The 22,515-nt window shown below is 65.5% G+C and overlaps 1 protein-coding gene across 3 annotated transcripts; it reads right to left on the minus strand.

Annotated features, from left to right (window-relative positions):
• Positions 1 to 2,190: 2,190 nt before the first annotated feature.
• Positions 2,191 to 22,196, minus strand: FRMD1 (FERM domain containing 1). Of its 3 annotated transcripts, none has more exons than XM_081139740.1 (13): positions 21,812 to 22,196; positions 12,150 to 12,269; positions 10,959 to 11,049; positions 9,534 to 9,613; positions 9,119 to 9,192; positions 8,380 to 8,566; positions 8,140 to 8,295; positions 7,657 to 7,722; positions 7,495 to 7,563; positions 6,684 to 6,858; positions 5,861 to 6,148; positions 4,879 to 4,961; positions 2,191 to 3,592 (listed from the first exon to the last, which is right to left on the minus strand). In XM_081139740.1, exons 2-13 carry the CDS (start codon positions 12,216 to 12,218, stop codon positions 3,407 to 3,409), a joined length of 1,524 nt encoding a protein of 507 aa, XP_080995866.1. In that variant the 5' UTR covers positions 12,219 to 12,269; positions 21,812 to 22,196; the 3' UTR covers positions 2,191 to 3,406. The 3 variants fall into 3 exon arrangements, with proteins under 3 accessions (XP_080995866.1, XP_080995867.1, XP_080995868.1); XM_081139741.1 differs by having other exon boundaries at positions 21,766 to 22,196; XM_081139742.1 differs by lacking the exon at positions 21,812 to 22,196 and adding an exon at positions 12,405 to 12,498.
• Between the last annotated feature and the right edge of the window lie 319 nt (positions 22,197 to 22,515).

Here is a 22,515-nt window from a genome sequence, read left to right on the forward strand (position 1 = left end):
TTCATTTTGAGAATTTCACAAAACCCTGTAACGCAGCGAGCGCAAGGATGGGCCTCGGAGCCGAATGCTCCTGGGACTCCTGTCACCCTGCTCCCGTCGGTGGGATGAGGAGCTGTCTCCTCAGAGTCCCCAGGCCACCGCGGGGACACCCTGGCTACTGGGCTGGGGAGTGGCCTGCGCCCGGGTTTCTGGGTGAGAACTGTCTCCATCAGCCACTCTCAAGGCGCGCAGCTGGTAGGGTGGCCGGCTCTGCTGGAGAAAGCCGTCCCGAGTCTCTCACAAGGGTGGTTAGGCTGGTGACACAGCCCACAGGGCGTGGGAAGGCGAGTTCACAGAACGAGGTGACTTGTCCAAGGTGCGCTCTGGACCCCAGGGCCCGTGACTGGGACACAGGGAGTGTCCTGGGGGCACCCCCACCCCCACACCGGGTTGCCCTGGCAGCTTGCACCAAATAGAACTGCCACTGGGCCGCCTTGTTGAGTCCCGCATCCCAGCAGGGAGCAGCCGCAGCAGGTCTTCGAGGACAGGTCCCCAGGCCTCAGAGAGCCCATGGTTGGCCCAGGAATAGGTGCTAAACTTGCCCTGGGGGGGGGGGTCCCTGAATTTAGAACCACTAGGTTGACCTCTGACCTCTGTCCAAACCTGGCCAGCCAGGCTAGGCGGCTGGTGGTCATTTCGGCCCACACTTTCCTGAGCCCGCTTCTTGGAATCCAGAGGGACCCGGGTGGCCTTCCTTCAGCCACACTGACACATGTGAGGGAGATGGGTGGGCTTTGCCCTGTGCACCCCAGCCTGGGGCATGGCCCCATCTCCCAGCGGCCACCCCCCTCGGAGTGCAGGGAGCAGCCCTGCCCTGCCCTCACACACCACCGGTTCCCTGCCGGCTCAGACCCAGTTTCCTGGGAAATGCCTGTTTTGTCTACAAGACCTTTGGTCCTAATTCACACAAAGGAAGAGCAGCTCTTCCTGAGGTTCCCAGGAGCCTCCGCCCTCTGCGGGGTGACTGGCCCCTCCTCCGGGTGGGTTGGGACGTCAGGGAGGCGCGTGGGAGGGGGTTAGGGACCATGGCCAAGGCCCCTCTTGCCTCTGATTGTCTTCCCACCCGGCCTGACAACCAGAGATTACCGGGTGGTTAACGGACACTTGGCCTAATTCCCCACGTCCGTCCACAGGCCCAGGGGAAGGACAGAAATAGGACCCCAGCAGTGGTTTCTCGGGGTCAGCCAGTGGTCCCTGCTCCTCACATCTGCTGAGGACACAGGGCGCTGGCCACAGCCTCCGGCTGTCCTTGGCGCTGGCCACAGCGAGGGGTGGTTGGATTAGGAATGACCGGGGAGAGCGCAGCCCACATGTGAGGCTCCGACCTGCACCGAGAAAGGCGGGTCAGAAACCTGAGCAGCCAGGGCCCTGCCCTTACAGGGCCAGCCCCGCCTGCCCGCATGCCCAGGCCCTGCTGGCAGTGCAGGCACCAGGCCCAGCCCCGTGCGGCCAGCGCCCTCTTCTGGCAGCAAGGGACAGGCGCGGTGGGGGGAAAGCTCAGCAGCCGGGACAGCGTGGGCGTGGGTGTGGTTCCGTGAGACTCCCCAAGCCGCGTGTGTGCATGTGCACACGGGCGTGTGCAGGTCCTGGCAACAGCGGCTCCTTTCTGCCCCGGCAAAGCCCCCGGCGTGCTGGGCTCTTGTGCCCAAAATTATCTTTAAAGGAAAAGGCAAGTCACAGGCCTCAGATCAGAGCCTTGTGTCTTACTATGGGGACGGGTCTTATGTGACTGAAAAGTCACCGGAAAGCAGGGCTCAGGCCCACGCAGCTGTGGACGCCCCCATAGCATCCTTCAGGGCCCCGACCCGGCTGCCGAGCTCCCTCACCCTGTTGCCCTGTGGCTGCAGGCCTGATGCTTTCGGTGGCCCGGGCCTGGGCAGCCCCACTGGGCACATGGACACCTCCTGCACCAGGCCCTGCCCGGCAGCCCAGCAGGCCCACGCCACATGCTGACCCTGGCCCTCACCCGCGCCGTGCTGTCTAGGACCTGCCTACCCAGAGCTGGCACCTGACCTGCCTCAGTGGCATCTGTGTAATGAGGGAAAGACTGGGCCAAGTCCACCTTGAGCCCTGGCCCTCTGCTGGGCCCGTCCCCACGCAGTGCCGCCTGTCCGCCCAGAACACAGGTAAAGGTGGCTGCTTCCTTTCTTTCCAACATGTTTTTATTGATTTTAGAGAGAGGAAGGCAGAGGGAGACAGACAAACATCGATGGGCTGCCTCCTGCACGCCCCCTACTGGGGACCGAGCCCACAACCCAGGCCTGTGCCCTGCCCTGGAATCGAACTGGCGCCCCCTGGTGCATAGGACGACTCAACCAACTGAGCCACACCGGCCAGGGCAAATTTGGTTTCTTGTTGTAAACTAGATAACTTTGAGCTCCATGGGGCACGGGCTGGTCTTCCCTCCGTGTCCTCTGTCCATGCAGCACTTGGACACAGCGGTGGTTCACAGGGTGAAGCCTAAGTGGATGCGTTTGTATCGGTGTGGCCCTGCCGCCCAGCCCCCGCCCCCCAGCGCAGGCTGGCCGGGTGCACACAGCTGTGTGTTCAGGTCTTTATTACACAGGCCTGGTATGTACTCACAGTGTCCTTTCACAGAAGGGACCGAGGGGCCCGCCCTTGCACGTGAACCTCCCGGCGCCACCCCCACCCCTCACAGAGGGGCTTCCATCCCTGGGCCTGAGGCTCTGAGCGACAGGAACTGCAGAGAGTGGTCTCGGGAAGCTTTGACGATGACCTGGAGCTCAAGGACTCCCAGAAGGCCAGTGTGCTGTTGACCCTCCATGCAGATTGGTGGCAGAGGGAACCTCAGGGTCTCTCCTCTGTTTGAAGCCCAGCTCCCCACTGGCCTCAGACTGGATGCCCAAATGGAGGAGCTCCGGCCTGCCTGGTTCCCGCAAGCGGGGCCTGCTCCTCTCCTCCAGCACTGACCGCAGGGTTGGTTTCACACCTCTGACAGGTGAAGACGCAAAGTGCCCCCGGTTGAGGGGACAGTGCCTGAGGCCTCGGTCAACCAGGCACCAGGCTAAGGCTGCGCCTCCAGCACAACAGGGTCGGAGACTCTCCGGACCCAGGAGGCTGGCAGGACATGGCAGAGCCACACCGAGTGGACTCGTGGACTGAGCTGTGCTGCGTGAGCATGACTGTCACGGGTGGAGCCCGTTGTGGGCGGAGCCGTCCACTGTGAGCAGACGCTGCACCTTGGCCTGAGCCCCTCCTGGGCAGAAGCGTGCAGTGTAGACCGAGCCCTGCGTGGACAGAGCCTCGTGACGTGCCCGGGCCTGTCAGTGTAGATGGAGCCCCCCGTGGATGGGGTCGTGCAGAGCGGGCGGAGCCTGCAGTGTGGACCGAGCCACGCCTTGGGGGCTTACACCACGAACTCCTGCGCGAGCGGGTTCTCCAGAGTGAGGCAGTTCGTGGACCTGCTTCCACGGAGGGGGCAACTGCGCGGTGCGGGCACAGGGCGCCGGGCAGAGCGCGGGGCGGGGCGCGGACGCCTGTCGTCCAGGCTGCGGCTGTGCTGGTCTGCGTGCAGGGAGGTCGCCCCGGGGATCTGTGGGGAGAGACCAGAGGTGTGTCCTGCAGTCGCTTCCTCTCCAGCTTGCAGCTTTGGTCACAGAGCTCCGCCAGGTGGTCCAAGGCCGACCCCTCCAAATCTGTCCCCACCACGCCTAATGCTGACCTCTTGGCAGGCCCCTGCGCCCCGGGCTCGGCTCCCTTGGGTTGCTGTCCCATGCTCACGCGGCCACCCCACCGCCCCCCTGACCTCCAGGCTCCCCACTGTGTCCTGCTGGGAATATTCCCTCGGGGACACTGTTGAGTGGACCCTCTACCCGGGCTGTCCCATCCTTGCCAGGCCAGGCCAGGCAAGCTCCTGACGTGCAGGGCACAGGCCCAGGGCAGCAGGTGAGTGACCGGCCTCCTCATGGGCCCCTCCCATTCCTGTCCTGTCGGGGAAGGACCCACAGGGGACGGAGTTCTCACTCAGGAGGGAGCTGGTGTCCCATGGGGAACCCGACACCCCTCCCCAAGGACAGAGCCCACTGCCTGTTTGGAGGGGACTGGGGCCCTGGCTGTTTTTTTCTTTAGAGCTCATTGGACCTACATTGTCACTAGAGACATTTGATCGATTTTAGGAGTAAGATCTGGAAGAATCTTGGGAGTCAAGAACGGCCCCCCCTTCACGTGTGAGGAACTGTGTCTAGGGCCTGGCTCTAAGCTGGCCATGGTCCCATTCAGGTTGGGGTCCTGCTGAGTGCCCCCCAACTGAATTATTCTCAGCCATGGAGCCCTGATTGGGGGACCACCACAGAGGGGGCCACCCACCCAGTATGCGGTGTCTGACCATGAGACCCTGGGCCACATGGGGCTGACCCCGCCCAGGGCTCTGGCAGGCTTCTCTCTCCCTCTACGTCTAGCTCAGTCCTTCCCTTCTTCCAGGGGCCTCACTCCCAGGTCAGCTCCCAGCCAGGCCTGGAGCCCCCCGCCCACCTCTCCTCTGCCTCGGTATCCAGAACCCCAGGCTTTGGCCCCTCTCCTCCTACCCCCAACCCTGCATCCATCAGGACTCACAGCCCAGGACCCTGGGTGGGGGAGGCAGACACGGCCACACTGTGAGCACACAGCAGGCAGGACCCCACGCTGCAAGCCGGGTGCTCACTTAGGCACTGGGGCCAAGGAGAACCAGCCCCCGACCTGCCTTGTCCCTCCCCCCACTGCCCGGCTCCAGGTCCGGGGGTCTCTGCCCAGGGACCCTCCTGTGGTCTGAGGCAGATGGTGGGCCCCAATGAGGGGGGCTGGGAGAACTGGTGCTGGAGCTGGGCCCCAGCAGGGACGTACCTGGTGCAGGGCCTCGGCGCTCCAGCCCCTCATCTTCACCAGTGTGACCTGTACCACCGCCAAGGGCTCCCGGGGGTGAGAGGCTGCAAGGAAGGGAGGGGGCATGGGCGGGGGGACTTCAGCACCCTGAGGACGGCTGCCCACCCTGTGTTGTGACTTCTCCCCTGGGGACCCTGAGATGGGGCTGGAGCCTCCCGGGGCTGCAGAATTGTGGGCTGTGACCTTGGCAGTGACCTTGGCCTACCACTCGCAGGGCGGTAGTGGGCTCAAGGTCACCTGCAGTCATAGACAGGATCACGTGGGCCCCTGAGGTGTCTGAGTCCCTTTGAGCTGGGATTTCCATGGGGCATGCTTTGGGCAAGACGGGTTCTTCACTCAGGCATTGGGATGGGTCCTGCCCTTGGAAACAGGACCCATCCCAATGTCCCCCTTCTTAGGCTGCCTGGGGACCTGGGCCACCCAGCTGTCCATCTGCAGGAAACCAGGCAGGGTCCCAGCCTCCCCCCACCTTGGGTGCACACAGTCAGAGAACAGGGGTGACTAGGAGGCCACTTCAGGGCCCCACGCCCCAGGCCAACTGTGGAAGTGTCCCTGAGCGCAGGGAGCACACGCTAAGCTGTTGGTCCGACGGTTCCTGCCTGGGCCATGGCCAACTGTGTCTGTGGCCGACTGCGGCCGCCCCCACTTGTTGGGGGACTTTTACTGAAGTCAGTACAAGTGTAACGAGAAATCTGGCTGAAACGCTTCTGGTGGCCAGTCCTGCAGGAGGGACGTGGGCCGGCGGGGCTTCCTGTAGGTCCAGGGCCTCCTGTGGTCAGCCGCATGGAGGTCACCTCCACCCCCCCCCCAGCGGGGACGCCATCCTGCCTCTGAGCCTCGTCAGGAATCAGGAACCATGGCCCCCTGCCCCTCTCGGGGGTGATACCCCTACCTTGGCGCCCACAGCGCTGACTGAGCCGGGGGCTGGTGCTCGCACACTCACCGTCCCCGAGGTCCTGGATGCCCCCCTCGGGCTGGCCTCTACTGCCACCCGCTGTGTCTCCGCTGCTGTGGCTGGGGCTGGAGCTGCAGGACACCATGTCCCCGTGGAGGGCCTTGGCCCCGAAGGGCTCATCCACGGACATCTCCCCGGGCTCCAAGCCTGACAGGCGGGAGCTGCCGTGGCTGTTGGCCGAGAGGAGTGAGAGGCGGCGGGGGGGGTGCCGGCCACTGCCCACTGGGTTCTGGTCCAGTGAGTCGCTAATGTAAGTCTCCCGGTGGCACTTCTTTTCTGCACAGGGAGAGACGGGAGGGACGGCCAACGTAAGCACGCTGGACACAGAGGTTCCACCACGTTCCTGGAGCCATGAGTGGCCAGGGGTGGCCCTGGGGTCCTGAGCTGGCTTCCAGGCCCCGGGAGATGCAGCGTGTGGGGGAAAGTATTCCCAGAGGTGAGGGCTCTGCCTGTCCATGGTGATAGCCAGTAAACCCACGCAGGCCCTTGTGATAACACCCTTGGGTGCTCACATCATTCTCAATGTCAGGGACCACGAAGCAACCACACATACAAACAGGCATGTGCACATGCACAGGGACACACACACGCTCACACGCACCCCCTTGGCCCTCCTGGGCACCTGGAGAATTCTCCCCCAGAACCCACCGGCCCCACGGGCCCCACCTTTAGAACTGGGCTCCCGGGGAGCTGGAAGGGTGGGTCACCACCATGCCCTTTAATCAGGCCGCCCGAGGGGACGGGGTGCCAGGAGGCCGCGCCCGGGGTAGGCGGGAAGGCGACGCGTGCCCAGGCCTGGGGCGGGGCCCACCTTGCGCCTCCTCCAGCCGCTCCAGCTGCCCCAGGAGGGGCTGCAGCCTCAGGCGCAGCTGGTGGCTGGCGCTGAGCAGGCGCAGCAGGTGGCGGGAGCGGGAGGCACAGCCCGTGTAGTAGACCAGCTTCCGGGCCGAGGGCGGCCCCGCCGGCCGGATCTCGAACCTCTTCCCCTGGAGAAAGCGAAGATGGGATTTTACGGGACCCCGGACGATACGGAGCCCTTTAGACCGTCGGCTGGACCGCACCCTGGGCAGTGGCCACTGCTGCTGCTGGCGATTCCAATTCCGCGTGCGGGTGGGTTTAGGGGCACAGTCGAGCAGGGCGCGCCCCACTCGGTTACGAGGAGTCCAGACACTGCCCCTGTGCTGTGGGTGGGTTTGCACGGTTCCCGGGTGAACCCCAGGCCTCAGTATCACCATCCAGAGGAAGGGCCGACGGCCAGCCTGTGCCCAGCAGCCTCCACGGTCCCTGCCCTACCCCCAGAGTGCCAGGCCTGGCCCCCCGAGAACTACAGGGACAGGGCATCTGGAAGCGGGTGGCCCTGCTGTGCCTCTGCCTTCCCTCTCATTTCTCTCTGTTTTGCCCACAGGGGAGCCCGAGGGCCGTCGGTTGCCCGCAGGACAGCATGTCCCGGGGCAGGGCCACCTCCACGCCCCACTGCAGAGGCCAGGCCCGAGCACCCGAGGCGGAGGGTCTGCTGAAGGACGGAGCGCCCAGCAAACGCCCCGAAGGACAGCTGCTGCCGGGCTCTCCTGGCCTCCCGGGCGTTGGGACCCCCACCCGCCTCGACCCCGTCAGACACGCACCAGGAACGCCAGCTTCCCGATGTGGGGCCAGGGGAAGTCGTAGAGCAGCCGTGGAGTGTGGTTCACGTCCTGTAAAGAGCAGAATGGGGGCACCAGGGTCAGCCTGGGGGCAGGCGTGCCAGCCCTTCCGGGATGGGGCTTGGCCGCTCCTCCGCCCCTCACCTCATAGATGTGCATCCCTTTCAGGGTCAGTCCCAGGACGATGGTAGGTCTGTCTGCCTTCTTATCCTAGAAGGACCCCCATGTCAGAGGTCAGAGCCCTGTGCCCGGGTGGGTGGGTGGGTTCCCCAGGGACGAGCAGGGTTCCCACTTTCTCTGACTTCTACTCCCCACTGACAGGACTCATCTAACCTCCCCCAGAACAAATGCAGAGCTGCCCTGGACACGGGCAGGAAGACAGCAGACACCCCTGGTCACAGTCCCTTTGTCCCAGGTTAGGTGGGGTGGTCTCATCGTGGGAGAGCCTCTTGGGCAGGTTCCAGGGCACTCCCTGCGGGTGACTGTGCCCACTGGGGCCACAGCACTCCTGTGATGGCCACCTGCACAGGGCACGGGGTCAGTGTCCTGGCCACGCATCTGGGGCCCTCCCCGGGCGGCTCCACGGTGGCCTGGGCTCCCCTCTCCCCCGTGGCTGCCAGGCGTGACCTTGTAGAGCCGGAAGAAGTGGACGGGCACGTCCTCCAGCTGGCAGGCCTCCCTGATGAAGCGCAGCTCGGCCTCCCTGGGGCTCAGGCCCCTCTGCTCGCGGTGCACAGCGGGTGCGTGTCTGAGGAGGTAGGCGCTGCCCCTCTTGGCAATGATCTGAGGTTGGCACAGGTGTGTCAGGCCCTCCAGCTGCCCCCTCCCCGGCTTCCACCCCAGCCCCGCCCTACCCCGCAGCCTTACCCACTGCGGGAAGTAGGCCTGCGGCTCGAAGTAGCGCCCCACATGGGCGCGGTCCCGGTGGTTGCCCAGGTCGGCCTGCAGCCCGTAGGCAGCCAGCAGGAAGTAGGCCTCCTCGCGGTAGGCACACTGGGACCTCAGCACCCGCTCCCTCAGGTGGCAATAGTACAGGTGCCTGGCGGTCCTGTTGCTGGGAGGTAGCAGGCGGCCTGGTAAGGGGCGGCTCCCGCCGTCTGGGACGGGGCCCCGGAGCCCCAGGCCCTCCCTGCCCACCAGCTACTCACGACCTTTTCTTCCCAACCACAGGCCACTTTCTGGGAGTGCCACACGTGACCTCGCCGCTGGTCACTGCCCCTGGGAAGCCGGAGCCTCAGCTCTGCTCGCGCCAGGCCAGGCTCCTTCCCCGGTCAGGGACCCACCACCAACCCCACAGCCCCGTGGAGGGGCCCTGGACCCGCTGACCCAGTTACAGATGCGAATTCCCAAGGATGGGTCCTGAACCTAAGGGGGTGGGAAACTGGGCTCTGAGAAGAGCAAGGTCTTCCACACTGTGGACCACGGCTGGCGCCACAGCAGGGGAGGCTACACCACGGGCCCACCCCTTCCACTGCCCACTCCTGCCTCCCCCAGAGCCTCCCCCACAACCTCCCACCCTCACTCTCCAGAGCCTTCCACACAACCACGGCTTCTGTCCCCTTGCTGGGCCCCCGGCTCCGGGGACAGTCCCTACGCCAGCAGGTACCTTATCAGCCGTCCGTCTTCCACGTAGAACTGTACCTGGAGGAAGGTCACGAAGGGGGCCTTGGATCTCCTGCCCTGTGGGGGTGAGAGAGAGGAAGGGCCATGCAGACGGTGACAGCGGGACAGGGTCACGCCCAGCCTCACCCTCAGCTCAGGCCTTGGCAGAGGGACGCTCACGGACCTAGCTGACTGCTTGAAAAGGAGAAACCGAGCGCAGTGTTGTCTCTGGCGCCCGAGAGCAGTGCCAAGGCCCACGGGGCTGGCTTCCCTTGAGACAGCACCGGGACACCGGGGGCCGCAGGTGCCACCTGCCGCAGCTCTGTCACAGGGCGGCCCCTCTGCGCAGAGCCCAGAGCACTGCCCCCTGACCCCCGGCCCTGGGGCGCCTCCACCGTGCCCTCCCGCCTGGCACGTACCTTCTGCAGGTTTCTGCGCCAGTCCTTCAAGAAGTATTTGCTGAGCTTCTGCTCCAAGTCCATGAACATATATTCATTGTCTAGAAAGAGAAGCAGGGGCTGCTCAGAGCCACCCACCGTTCCGGCTCCCGTCTGGCACACGTGCGCGAGGCTGGCACAGTCCGACCACGGCGGCTGTGGCTCCGTGGGCTGGCGCCCTGATGTTGGGGGTCGGCCGCTGGCCTCACCAGGTGGCTTCCAAAGTCGAGAAAGACAGACACTGAGACCAACACCTGCTACTGGTCACAGCGTCCAGGGAAGCCCTTCAGCAAAACTTGTCCACGAGGTCTCACCCTCTCCTGGGCCCCCCGGGCTGTGGAATGTCCTCCAAAAATTAAAAAATGCCTACAAATCTGGAACCAAGTTCACCACTTCGAGTCGGCAAGCGTGTGGTGTTCGCCCCACCGGGAAGGCCCTCACGGACCCGCCTTTCTAAACTACGTGCTTCTGTGTTTGGGGATGTTGCGACCCTGAGTTTTCTTTATCAGCTGGCAAAGTGGAAGAGTTTTCCTAAGAGGAACAGACGGCCGAGAGAGCCTCCCTGTCACTGTCCCGGGAGGAGGGAGAGTGTGTCTCTTTGAAGACCCGCTTTCCCACCACGTGGACTCTGGGCCACCCTGTGTCCTACGGTTCCCGCGGTTTTAACTAGTCGATTAGAAAAAATTACGTGCAGTGTCCACGTTGAGTGAAGGGTGATTCCCATGGCCCGGGAGGAGCCGGGGAAGGAGAAACAGGAGTGGACACTGAGAGGAAGAAGGGCTGAAGGCTGGAGGGGCCACCCTGGGCCCTGGCCCCCTGGGAGGTGACCTCGATCCCCCACAGCCTCTGAGACCTGGTCCGGCTCAGGATTCTCAACACACTGACACTAACGTTTTAAAAAGTGTCAACGAAAGTGTGTGACGCAGTTCTGGTCAGATTTAACAGCCAGTGAGATCCAGCACCGACAGGCGCTCCCACGCGACGTGGCCGGGCACGGTGGCCGCTCTGACAATGTGAACCGTGTCTGTGCTGGACCCTGTGAGCCCGCCTGAAACTGTAACCCGCAGCCAGAACCTCCGAGGGAGGAAGGTGTGTTCTGTGCGGGACGCTTGGCTCAGCACTGACCCTGGGGGAGGTGGGCCGCTCAGCGTCCGGTGGGGTGGGTGGGTGACACATGTGTACGTGGGGTTCCGGGCCTCCTGCAGGCACAAGGACAGGTGACCTCCGGGTTCCCACCAGTGGGTGTAAACCAGCCAGGATTCAGGGGGACGGGGTTTGGAGCAGACGTGGCTCCCAGGGGCCAGGGGAGCAGGGAGCCTTCAGACTCAACCCCAGAAGAGGCCAGCGCCCCTGGGTGGATCCCTTGGGTGGGACCAAGGGCAGGGTCCGAGGGCAGAACTAACTTACTTCTGACCACGCTGAGGCCGAAGAAGTAGGTTTCTCTGAGGCTGGCCTTGTCACACACCTGCTGGAACAGCTCCCGCCCGGTGGCCTGCACCTGCCAAGGGGGAGGCGGCTCCAGGGGCAGCACCCCAACGTGGTCCCCATGGGCGCAGTGGAGGGAGGTGGGTCCTCAGAGCCGGGGCGGGCAGGCAGGGGCCTGGCTCAGGTTGCCCCCCGGGGTCAGCGCCCTGGTGACCGCCCACGCTGAGGACCAGATGTCCCCCCACCCGGCAGGGCAGCCAGTGAAAAACTGAGAGGGAAAGAGGACCGGACCTCAGGACGGAGCCCGCTCCTTCCGTGCCCGGGCCGACCCCCAGGGCGCAGCAGGCGCGGTGCCTCCCAGGGCCCCCCCCGGGCTTTCTCATCCGAACCCAACACCCGAGAGCGGGGCTGGGGCTGGGTGCGATTCCTGGTCAAGGGCACGTACCTGGGCTGCAGGCTCCACGCCCGGCCCAGGTCGGGGCGTGTGCGGGAGGCAGCCAACCGACGCGTCTCCCTCACATCCAAGTTTCTCTCCCCCTCCTCCCTCCCTCCTTCCCTCCCTCCCACTGTCTCTAAAAATCGATGGAAAAATTATCCGGGGGGAGGAGTAGCAACAAAAAGCGACACGACCCTGTCAGAGAGGGACGGGCAGGGAGCACTTGGCCCCACGTGGCCCCAGTGTCCCCGCGCTCCCCCACGGCCCCTGCTGCCCTCCTGCCCCCCCAGCCCCTGGCGCCCCCCTCACGGCCGCCCGGCCCCCCGCAGCACTCACCCCCACGGCCCCTGCTGCCCTCCTGCCCCCCCTCACCCCCTGGCGCCCCCCTCACGGCCGCCCGGCCCCCCACAGCACTCACCCCACGGCCCCTGCTGCCCTCCTGCCCCCCCAGTCCCTGGCGCCCCCCTCACGGCCGCCTGGCCGCCCGCAGCACTCACCCCCACGGCCCCTGCTGCCCTCCTGCCCCCCCAGCCCCTGGCGCCCCCCTCACGGCCGCCCGGCCGCCCGCAGCACTCACCCCCACGGCCCCTGCTGCCCTCCTGCCCCCCCAGCCCCTGGCGCCCCCCTCACGGCCGCCCGGCCGCCCGCAGCACTCACCCCCACGGCCCCTGCTGCCCTCCTGCCCCCCCAGCCCCTGGCGCCCCCCTCACGGCCGCCCGGCCGCCCGCAGCACTCACCCCCACGGCCAGCCGCAGCCGTTCCCCTGTGGGCAGCAGCACCAGCACGTCCCTGCTCTCCACGGTCATCTCCCCGTCCCCGTCCCCGGGCTCTTCTCAGAACGGGGCCCCCATGGCCTCCTGCAGGAGACAACGGTCAGGGGCTGAGCAGCCACGTTCATCGTGCCACCCAGGGGGACAGGTGCCACGTGCGTCACCCCGTGTCAGGCCCTCCCCGTCTGGCTCCAGCTGGGGCACACGACACCCCAAACTCACCCAGCTACAGACTCCCCAAAGACAGACACCGTGGGGAGCCCCTGGCTGGGAAGGCTGGAGGAGCAGCGGGGCCAGGTTCCAGCCCGCGTGGGCCAGGGGCCAGGACAAGGTCCGGGCTGTAAAGGCCGGGAGGTGTGCAGGGCGATCGGAATGCAAACAAACAGCGTTGGCTGGACCCGCCTCCCGCCTGCAGCTCAGCGACTCCTCCCTGGCCACGGGGGAGCCCAGGATGCTGACGCTGGGACCAGGGACGCTGCTGAGGTCCCCAGGGAAGCTGGGGGAGGGGCAGAGCCCCACACCCCCTCTCAGCCCCCTGCACAGGGTCCCTGAGCAAAATGACCGAAAGCGGTGGCCACACCCGCCCCAAACACAGGTCCCCCCGAAGGCCTGCAGATCCCTTCAGTGGCAGAAACTGATGACCACTCCGTTATGGCCCCGGGTCAGGTCACTTCCCACCTGCCCGTGGTGAGAACCCGGCCGCAGGTGCAAGCCTGACGGGGACACCCCTCCCCCTGCTGCCACCCCGAGGCCTGGCCCTGTGGGAGCCTCTCCCCGCTCTGTCGGCCCCATCGCCCCCCACCCCGCTCCACTCGGCCTTGGGGTTCCCCCCGGCGCCCTGCAGACGTCGGACCTGAGGCCGCACCCTGTCCTCTCCCCCCAGGACGAATGCGAAGCGATTCCTTTTTGGTCGTGTGCGTGTCCTTTCAGCTGCAACGTAACGACCTGGCAAAGGCTAAGCAGCCGGGCGGACAGACACCGGCGCTCGGGACATCCCAGCTCACGCGTTCCTGGTGCTCAAATCGCTGCTCGGCCGCCCAGGACCCACTGACTGAAGGTCAGCAGGACTCCCGTCCTAAGGGGTGACAGTGACCACTCCTTCCTCAGGTGTCAGCACGTGGCAGGAGGTGAGGGAGCAGGTGCCCCTGCCACCCACGCCAAGACACACTCGGGACCGGGGAGCACAGCTGAGGGCCCTGGGGTAGGACAGGGGCACAGACGTGGACGGGTCCCCAAGGACCAGGAGCCAGGAACAGATGTTGGCCTCCTTGGGCAGGTAACGACCCAAAGCCACTGGCCTCAGTGTTCTCTGACCGGTGGGGGTGACCGTGTCCCCCCTTGTGTGTGTGCTGGTTGTGTTTTAGGTGACAGTGGCTAACGAGCTCCAGACACCCCCAGTGAGAAAGAAAGAGGAGGGGCCCCGTCCTGTCATCACTGAGGGCGACGGAGCCTCGTAAGGCCCGTCCTCACCGCGGTCTCGCGGCTCCACAACCCGGCTAAGTCCCAGGGCCCTGAAGTGGCCACTGTGGGTCAGGGGAGTGAGGTCGCTTCCGGCAGAGGCTGCAGAGGCCCCAGGTCACCAGGGCCACCTCTGCCCGGCGCCCCTTCCCGCCGTCTCCTGGTTTATCAAGGAGACAAGAGCTTCCCTCCTCTGGGAAAACGGAGAAGCGCGGCCAGGCCCCCGGCAAAGGCCACTTCCAGGCACTTACCGCCTCCTGAACCGGCCTGCTCGCGCCTGCCTGGCTGCAGGCCTGTGGCTGCGGGTCCCTCAGCCCGCCCCGGCCCCCCGCCTCACGCCACGGCCAAGGTTCCTTCCCTGCCTTCTCCTTGTCCTGGAGAATGGGGCCTCGACCGCGAGACAGGCCTGCTGAGAACGTCTAGAAACTGCTTCTGACACACGGTCCACGAGTCCAGATAACGCAGGAAAACGGCTCAGCAATAAAAGGGAGCAAAGTGCGGCTCGTGCGCGGGCGGGACCATCGCGCCCCAGGGAGAAGCCGCCCGACGCACCCATTTCTAGGAACCATGAGCCATTCTGAAAGGCGACACCCAGAGACGGGGTGTCGGCCTGCGGCTGCCCGCTGGAGGCGACCGCCCACGGCAGGCGCCGGGCCCGTGTCGGGGCCGCGGGGACGTTCCCCAGGCGGAGGGTGCCCGCTGCACAACTCGGGAATTTACTAAAATGCGTTCAGTTGTTGACTTAGGACGAATGTTCCTACAGCACGTAGCTCAGACCTCAGGAAAGCCGTTAACACACGTGACAAGCGGTAAATAGCAGAAAATCTCAGACAGTCATTCAGTGGATGGCATGAGATGCCAGCATTTGCCAGAATGGGGGCTCTTCCCAGCAGGTGCGTAGGAGCACGCGTGTGTGCTGTGTGCATGTATGTGAGTGTGTGTGCCTGCGTGTGTGTGTGCCTGCGTGTGCGCGTGCGGGGGACGCAGCCTCGGTGACAGCGAGAGCAGCCCGTGTCTGCCCGGCGTCCTCTCCTGCCGCACTGACCCTTTCACTGGCCTCGCTGGCCCTTTGGGGAGCTGGCTCTTAGGGTCACAGTGACCCGTTTCGGGAATAACGCCTCTGAGTTCCGAGGCCGAGCAGCTGAGTTAGTGGCACGGGAGACACGGAGCACCGTGCGGGTGGAGGGGGCAGAGGGCACCCCGCTCCCACCACCCGGAGCCCCACCCTGAGGCCGGGCCCTGCGGGGGTGGAGGTGAGGCACATGCCCACCCCCCGCCCGGGCCTCGGCTTCCGCCCCCGGTGCCTGCCTCGTCCCTCACAGAGGGGGGACATGTGGACCCCAGACTTGGGGAACCCAGGACTGGGGGCCGCGTGGGCCAGAACACAGAGGTGTCAGCGGTGGACGGAGATTGGTGTGTGCTCGAAACTGCCCCCAGGACAGCGGGGCTCCCCTGCCGCGGGGCCCCAGGAAGACGTCCCCGTCCTGGGACAGCCCCTCTCCTCCAACGGCCGGCAGACGGTGCCGAGGCTGCGGGGCTGGGCCCTGCCTGAGCGCAGCTGCTCACAGCGGGGCGAGGCCGGGTGCGCTGGGGACACGGGTGCCGCTGCTGAGCCACCGCCCGGTCACAGTCCCAGCTCCGGCAGCTGGGACAGCGGAGGACCCTGGGTCACTCCAGGTCAGTCCTTCCAGGAGCTCCCAGAGGGGGAGTGGGAGAAACAGTTAATTACAGCGGGTGGGGGTGCGGTGCGGGTGGGGGGGCGCCCGGCCTCCCCTGCTCCGGGCGCCCCTCCCTCTCAGCCCAGCTGGAGAGCAGATTCTTGGAATTCTCTCCGGCCTCTGTGACTGACAGCCGCCTGCGCAAACACTGACCTCGCGGCCACCGTTAATTTAGGATTTAAAGGTCCCGGCCCAGAAGGAAGCAGTTAGCTGTAAACAGGCTGCTATGTCAACGGACAGAATTCTAGACAGACAGACGGGCCTCCGAGCTCCCTCCCCTCCCCTCCCGCACCTCAGCTACAGGCCACCTGCCTGCCTTCAGCTCCGTTTAGTAAGAAGCGTAATACTGACACGTGTGTGCCATCGACACAGGTACGTGGGACCTGTCTCTCTCCTCAGTGCCCACTGACCCCAAACCCCTCCCGGGACCCACCTCTCTGACGCGCAGGGACCCACCGCTGGGAACACAGACACACTTTAGAAAGTAAAATGGGTTTTAGCAAAAGGCTGGCCCAGGTGTGGGGGCCGTGGGCTGGGGCCACGTGCTGGGGGCCCATCCTGTCTGTGAGGCTGCGCTGGGCTGTGGGTTCAAACCCAGTCGCCACCCTGCAGTTGGGTGCCCTGGGAGGGGCCCCTGGGGCTGTGAGAGAGGTCATGTGGCTGCCCCCCTCGTGGGTGACAGTGTGTGTCACGGCCACGCCTGCCACGGGGGAGCTGTTGGTGCCTCCTGTCCGGGGACCAGCCTCAGGATGAGGCTGAGCCTGGGTCTCTGGGCCTGGGGACAGTGTGGCTCCTCCCGCGTGAAGCTGAGGAGGGAGGAGAAGGGAGGGGGAGCGCCCCCACCCCACTCCGGGCAGGGGTGTTTTAGCATCACCAGGGTTTATAGTCACTATGGTGGCAGGACAAAGCGGACTGGCTTTTGGTGGATTTTATTGTTGCTATTAAATCCTCTGTACACAGGGCACCCTCGCAGCTGCACCTGGGTGGACCCCACCCACCCTGGGCCCCCCAGAGGCCCTTGAGGGCTCCCTGCAGGGAGGGGAGACTCTGCCGCAGCTGTGGCCACAGCAGGGCTGTGTCAGAAGAAAGTGCGCTCAGGTTCTGTTTGGCAGAGGCTCTGCCGCTGCGTGAGTGTGAGGACCTGAGAGGGCCTGGGCACCGGTGGCAGCAGGGAGGGCAGGGCTGGCCAGTGGGCCTCCCCAGGTCAGCCGGGGCTCGGCAGGCCCACCCCTTCCCTCATTCGGGAGACATTTCTGAGCCCCAGCGATGGGCTGCCAGTGCTGTTCTGGTCACTGGGAAACAAAACCAGCCCCTCAGCAGGGACGGTCCATCCTGCCCTCTGCTCAGGGCACGAACCTTGTGAGGCCCCTCGTTTTTTCCTCTCCTGCCAAGTCCAGACGGTGGCAGATCCTGATGGTTTTACCTTCAAAACACGCCAGAGGTATCTGCCCATGTTCCCTCCTCCGCCCTCTGGGCCACACCCCCCTCACGTCCAGCCTGGACCCTTGCAGTGGGCTCCCAAAGACTCCTCTTCTACCCCCAGTCCCTTAGCCCCCCAGTTTTGCTAAATGGGGGGCAGGTCCACTCCCTCCTCCCAGTCTGCAGTGGCTTCCACCTGCCCTAGAGGAGAGGCCACACGCAGTCCTGAAAACTGCCTCGGGCTGCGAGCCCCTGACACGCTGGACCCTGTGGCTCTCTGGCCTCCCGCCTCCCTGCCCCTGGACCTTTGCATGTGCTGCTCTGCATGGAAGCTCCTCCCGGCACGTCTGCCTGGCTTGTCCCCTTCCTGTTTCCAGAAGTCAGCCCACCCTAACCCCAGGCCTCATGGTCCTCGACACACCGAGGATAACTTGACGTGTTCGCTTGTTTACTGTCTGTCTGCCCCCTGGAAGGAAGCTCCGTGAAGTCTAACCCCAGCTGCCTCTTCACCACCCACAGCAGGTCTGGCCCGTGGTATGTGCTCAGCAAATGTGCGCTGAGTCAAAAACACCCATCACATGCCCAGAATATTGGCCAGTGTGATTCTCAGCCACCCATGTAGGTGGGCTGTTATGTCCATTTTACAGGTTTACAAACTGAGGCTCGGAGCTGGCCCTGGAACCCGGGTCATCAGGCTTTCACCCAACACTTTTCTACCAATTTCACTTCCGTTTGTTGGAACCTGGGTCCTTGAGAAGCCCCTACCTGCCTGTCCTGAGTCAAGTCCTGCAGGCCCCGGGGGGAGCCGCAGCTGTGCTGGTGTCTGCGATCCTGCCGAGAAATGTAAACAGGGAGAAACTCAATTTTTTATAAAGACTCGAGTGAGGTTCTCAGAGATCTGCAGCAGGAAAACCACAGGACTGAAAGGCCGCAGACGTCTCTGGAACTCTCCAAGACTGTTAGCGGTGCGCTGTCCAGAGCGGAACAGAGGTAACCTAGACCCCCACAGGGGCTCTCGGAGCAGCCCCCCGAGAGCCTCTCTTCACTGGGACCCAGACTCTGCCTCCTCGTGTAGAAAGCGGGTCCTGGTGCAGGTGGGCTCTGGGGGCTGAACTCCTTCTGCCTGGGGTGAAATGAAAGCGGGTTTTTGTTTGTTTTTCTGTGCTGTGTAGTGTGGTGTTGAGCTGTGCCTTCAAATGGCGATGCTCAGTGCTTGGTGTTCAGTGTGGGACACTCTTAAGAGATGTCTGTGTTCCACAGGCGACCTGTGTCCCCACCGGCTACTCACAAGCAGGTGACCCTGGGCAAGTTAGTTAACTTCTCCAGGTCCCAGGCTCTCAGGGGGCCTCCCCGGCTCCAGACCAGACACTCCCAGGCGCAGCCCTCCATGAGGCACCCAGGGGCAGGGGCTTCCCTGCAAGGCCGTCTGCCCCTGCAGTTCCACAGAGACCCAGCCGACCCGTCCAGTGGAAGGGGGCGGAGGCTGGCTTTTCTGGGTGTGACATTATGAATTTACAAACCAGGAGTAAAACTATACGGAAAGGGGCACTGGGTCAGAGCAGCCAAAAGCATGTGGCACGTCAGCCACCACGCCAAGTGTTGACATCCAGCAGAGCCCCGGGCACGGGACAGTCCCCTCCCTGCCCGGGACGCCTCCCATGGGGGCAGCAGCACCTCTTGCCCAGCAGACCCTTTGCCGACAGCTGGAAAGCCACCGTGAACTGCTCACCAAGTCAGTGAAATAAAAACCCAATCAGGGTCCTAGAAGCCAGGAGCACACAACTTGGAAAGCTCGGGAGGGGGGACATGCTGGCCTCAGGCTCAGACTGGCCCTGGCTGGACCCACTTCCACCTCCTCGAGCTCAGGCAAAGCAAGTCATCTCCACCACCCTGTAGGTCTCCCGGCTCTGAGACCAGGACCCCCTGGTCGCCCTCTGCCAAGTGTGTGGGAGCCATACTCAGCAAGCCCCGGACGCCGGCTTGTCACCCCAACCCCCCCTAAAGCAGCCTGGAGCCCTGGAGCTGTCACCGGCTCTGGGCCCAGTCCTCCTCTGCCAACCGGGAAGAGAGCCCTGGGGGAGCCCTGCCTCCCCAGCACCTTCAGAGAGATGACTGATGCAGTTGTCAGTGGCAAAGACTCAAGAACGACTTAAAATATATATGAACTTCAGACCAGCATCAGGTTAAATTTAACCCCTTACCACCACCATGCATGACGTTTCCCTAGTTCAAGCGACAGCAAAGCTGATCATGGGGGTGGGGACAGCCGGGTGGTGACCACTTATCTGATGAAACCAGCCTGGTCCTGTTTCTAGGTGTGGATCCGGCACGTGTCCTGGTGATGCACCCCCCCCAGCCCACCTTAGGTCCGGCACCCTCTTTCTGGAAGAACCCAGGGCGAGGGGACAGCAAACTCTCAGGAAGCCGAGGTCCTCAGAAGGTGCATCTGGATGAAGGGACACTTCCCCCGGGGCAGGGGGCAGCGTGGATCAACCTGGGCCTGAGGAGGGCCGGGGAGAAGGGAGCCCAAGGGGCCAGTGGGGCCTGGGGGGCATGTGGAGAACCTCTTACCGGGGCCTGGTTTATCTGGTTACCTAGTGACCAGGCGGGACCTCCAGGGTGGAGCAGATGGACCGTGGGAAGGGACATGGGTAGTGGGAGAGGGCTTCTGGCTGACGTGATGGTGGGGCCTGGCCTCCCGGGAAGGGGGTGCAGCCAGTTTGGGGTTCAGGGACCTCAGCGGGGTTCCATGAGGGGCCATGGCCGTTGTCACCATCACCAGTGTCCCTCTGAGGGCTCCTGGAGGAGGGGCCTGCGAGGTGCCATCAGCAGGGCAGTGAGAGCCGGTCACCGCTGCTCTCGGGTCCTGTGAGCGCTTGCTCCAGGGCCCGGCCCGAGCATGGGGATAATTGTGACGGTCACTCTCTCTCCCGTCGCAGCCTGGCCAGCTCTCACCAGTCTGCTGCCCGGCTTCCCACCCCAACACGGGCAGGTGCGGGACCTTGTTGGGGCTGAGCTGCGGGAGCTGGGGTGCAGGGAGCCCAGAGGGGTGCAGGGAGGGGACCCTGGCAGATGTGTGTCCCACCTGTGCTTCATGCGCCACCCCCACTGGGTGCCCAGGGTCATGTCACAGGCTCAACAGGTGGGAGAAGAGCTGAGCTCTGGTGGCTGTCCCAGGCCTGTGGTCCTGGAGGGAGCAGACCTCCCTTCCCATCCCAGTTGCTTGCAAACAGAATGTGAAATCCTGTCAAGTACAGAGTCCCTGTCCTGCCGTAAGGATGACACTTGAAACAAACATTTAGGAAGCAGTTCTGGGTGGAAACCCCCGTTCTGAGAATCCTGAGACGTCAACACCAGCGTGACACTGGTTTGTGGATATAAAGAAACAGCTCTGCTCGCCTTCGACAAAGCGCGTTCGTGCGACGTCAGACAAAATCTGCCTTGTTACCCCCACCCCACCCCTCCCGGGCTTCTGCCCAGTCACTCAGGCCCCACCCACAGGCCCGGAAACAACACTGAGACCCCTCGCTGACCTCTGGGTGGGGAATTAAACGAACTCGCATGAGAATGGGCTGGAAAGCTGCAGGCATTTCCCAGACCTCATCCTCGGGGGTCACCCGGCGGCCGGAGCCCACGACTCCTTACCCAGGCTGCCAACCACAGCACCTCGGAAGGAGCAGCAGGTGTTTCGGGCAGAAGCTGTGTTTCCAGAAGAAGTGAAAGGCGGACCCTCTCCAGGGCCCTGTCAGAGGAGGCCGCACCGGAGTCAGCGCTACAGTGTTGGGGGGGTGACCGGTGAGCGGGCCCTGCCCTGCCCCGGCAGGAGGACCGCCCAGCCCTGCCTTGGATCTCCTGGGTCCAAGTTCACATCTCCCAGTCACTGCAGGAGCAGAGTGGGTGCCCTCTCTGAAAAGCGCCTCTTCGCCCTGGCGCGGCACAGGTGCTGTGAGCCCGGACACAGCGCCTCCCCACCCAGGGCGCCGCCTGCAGGGCCCGAGTCCCAGACCCTGGACCTCACACCTGCCCGCCAGCCTCCCAGCCCATGTCCTGCAAAAATGCCCACCTGAGGCCCGAGAGGCCTGCGCTTGGCTTAACCAAACCCAGTTCTGCGGGCGGCTGGGGCCTCCCGTGTCCCCACGATCCTAGCCACCAGAAGATCCCCGTAGAGTCCAGGAGGGATGAACGGGGCACAACCATAGACAGCAGGGAAGGGGGCAGGGAGCCTGCTTGTCAAAGGGGGAGCTGGGGGCACCGCCTGCCGCCTGGGGAAGGAGCCAGGCGCTGGGCCGAGCTCCGGGGCTGCCTCTCCCAGAAGGCTGGCCGCTGGGCTCCTCCCTCGCCAGCTGGTGGCCGGGTGGGGGACCAGCTCCCCCGGCTCCTGTCACCCTTCCCGCTGAGATTCTACAGAAGGGGTCACTCGGCTGTTTCCTGGCCTCCCAGCTGGAAAGGCCGCCCAGGGCAGCGCAGAAAAAGGCCCAGCTCCCGCCCACAGTCCCCTTGAGAAGCCCACGGAGGTGGAGACACGCGGACACCCCACCGACAGCAAACAGCACCCCTGCACCCCAGGGACGCTCCCGGCTCCCTGCGCAGCCTCACGGGCGGAGGGAACACCCTGGCTTCCTGATTAAACGCCCGGGTGTCATGCCGTCGCCTGTCAGCGTCCCCCACAAACAGCCCTCACCCCGACCGCCCCGATGCGCAACCGGCCCCGGTGCCCCCGGGAACTGCCGCCCCGTCGGTTTCCCCGCCGCGCTCGGGGCCGCGCAACCACCGCGGGCGCTCCCGGGGCCCCCCCAGGCCCGGTCCCCCCGGTCCGCACCTGGGCCAGGGTGGGGGGCCCCCGGAGGCGGCAGCGCCCGCACCCGCACCCGCACCCGCACCCCGGGCCGCAGGAACCTCGGGCGCTGGGAGCGGGGCGGCGGGGAAGGGGGGCTCCTCCCGGAAGGGCGGCCGGGACCCCGCGACCGCGACCCCCGGGCGGCCCTGACCCCCTGCTCGGGACCCGTCGGGCGGGGCGCGGAGCCGACGGCTCACCTGCGGGGCCTCCTTGGGGTCCGGGTCGGGTTCACGGGTCCGGGAACGGATCCGGGTCGGGGTCGGGGTCTGGGTCCGGGTCTGGGTCCGGGTCTGGGTCCGGGAACGGATCCGGATACGGGTCTGGGTCTGGGTCCGGGTCCGGGTCGGGATCTGGGTCGGGATCTGGGTCCGGGCGAGGGTCCGGGCGAGGGCCCGGGTCCGGCTCCGGGTCCGGGTCGGGGTCGGGGTGAGGGTCCGGGTCCGGGTCCGGGTCCGGAAAAGGGTCCTGGTTGGCGTCGGGGTCCAGGTTCGGGCCTCGGTCCGGGCGGCGGCGTGAACGCGACCCCCGCTCGGCCGCGGTCTGGGGGCGCCCCGCGGGGCCGCGGCTGTTGGGGGCGACCCCGGGGGCGGGGGAGGCGCCGGGCTCGGGATTGGCCGATGCGGCCGCCCCGCCCCGGCCACGCCCCGCCCCGGCCACGCCCCGCCCCGGCCACGCCCCGCCCCGCCCCGGCCACGCCCCCGCCCTGCCCGGCCCCCGGCCACGCCCCGGCCACGCCCCCAGGAGCGGCGGGCGGCGCGTTCCGCGCGGGGTGCGGGTTCCACCGCCAGGCCCCGGTCGCCCGTCGGGGGTCGCGGTCCTGGGGTCGCGCCGCCCCAGGGTCCCCGTCCAGGCGTCGCCCCAGCCCGGCCCCGGAGGCCCTCAGGACGCCCCGGGTGGAGCG

The sequence above is a fragment of the Miniopterus schreibersii genome (genome assembly GCF_964146895.1).
Source record: "Miniopterus schreibersii genome assembly, chromosome: 6".
Lineage (NCBI taxonomy): Eukaryota > Metazoa > Chordata > Mammalia > Chiroptera > Miniopteridae > Miniopterus > Miniopterus schreibersii.

Coding starts and splice junctions, on each gene's coding strand:
- FRMD1 (XM_081139740.1), bottom strand. CDS start 12,218: ATGACCGTGGAGAGCAGGGACGTGCTGGTGCTGCTGCCCACAGGGGAA. Junction 11,050..12,149: donor GGCTGCGGCTGGCCGTGGGG/GTGAGTGCTGCG, acceptor CCCCCTTGGCAG/GTGCAGGCCACCGGGCGGGA. Junction 8,567..9,118: donor GAAGACGGACGGCTGATAAG/GTACCTGCTGGC, acceptor GCTACCTCCCAG/CAACAGGACCGCCAGGCACC.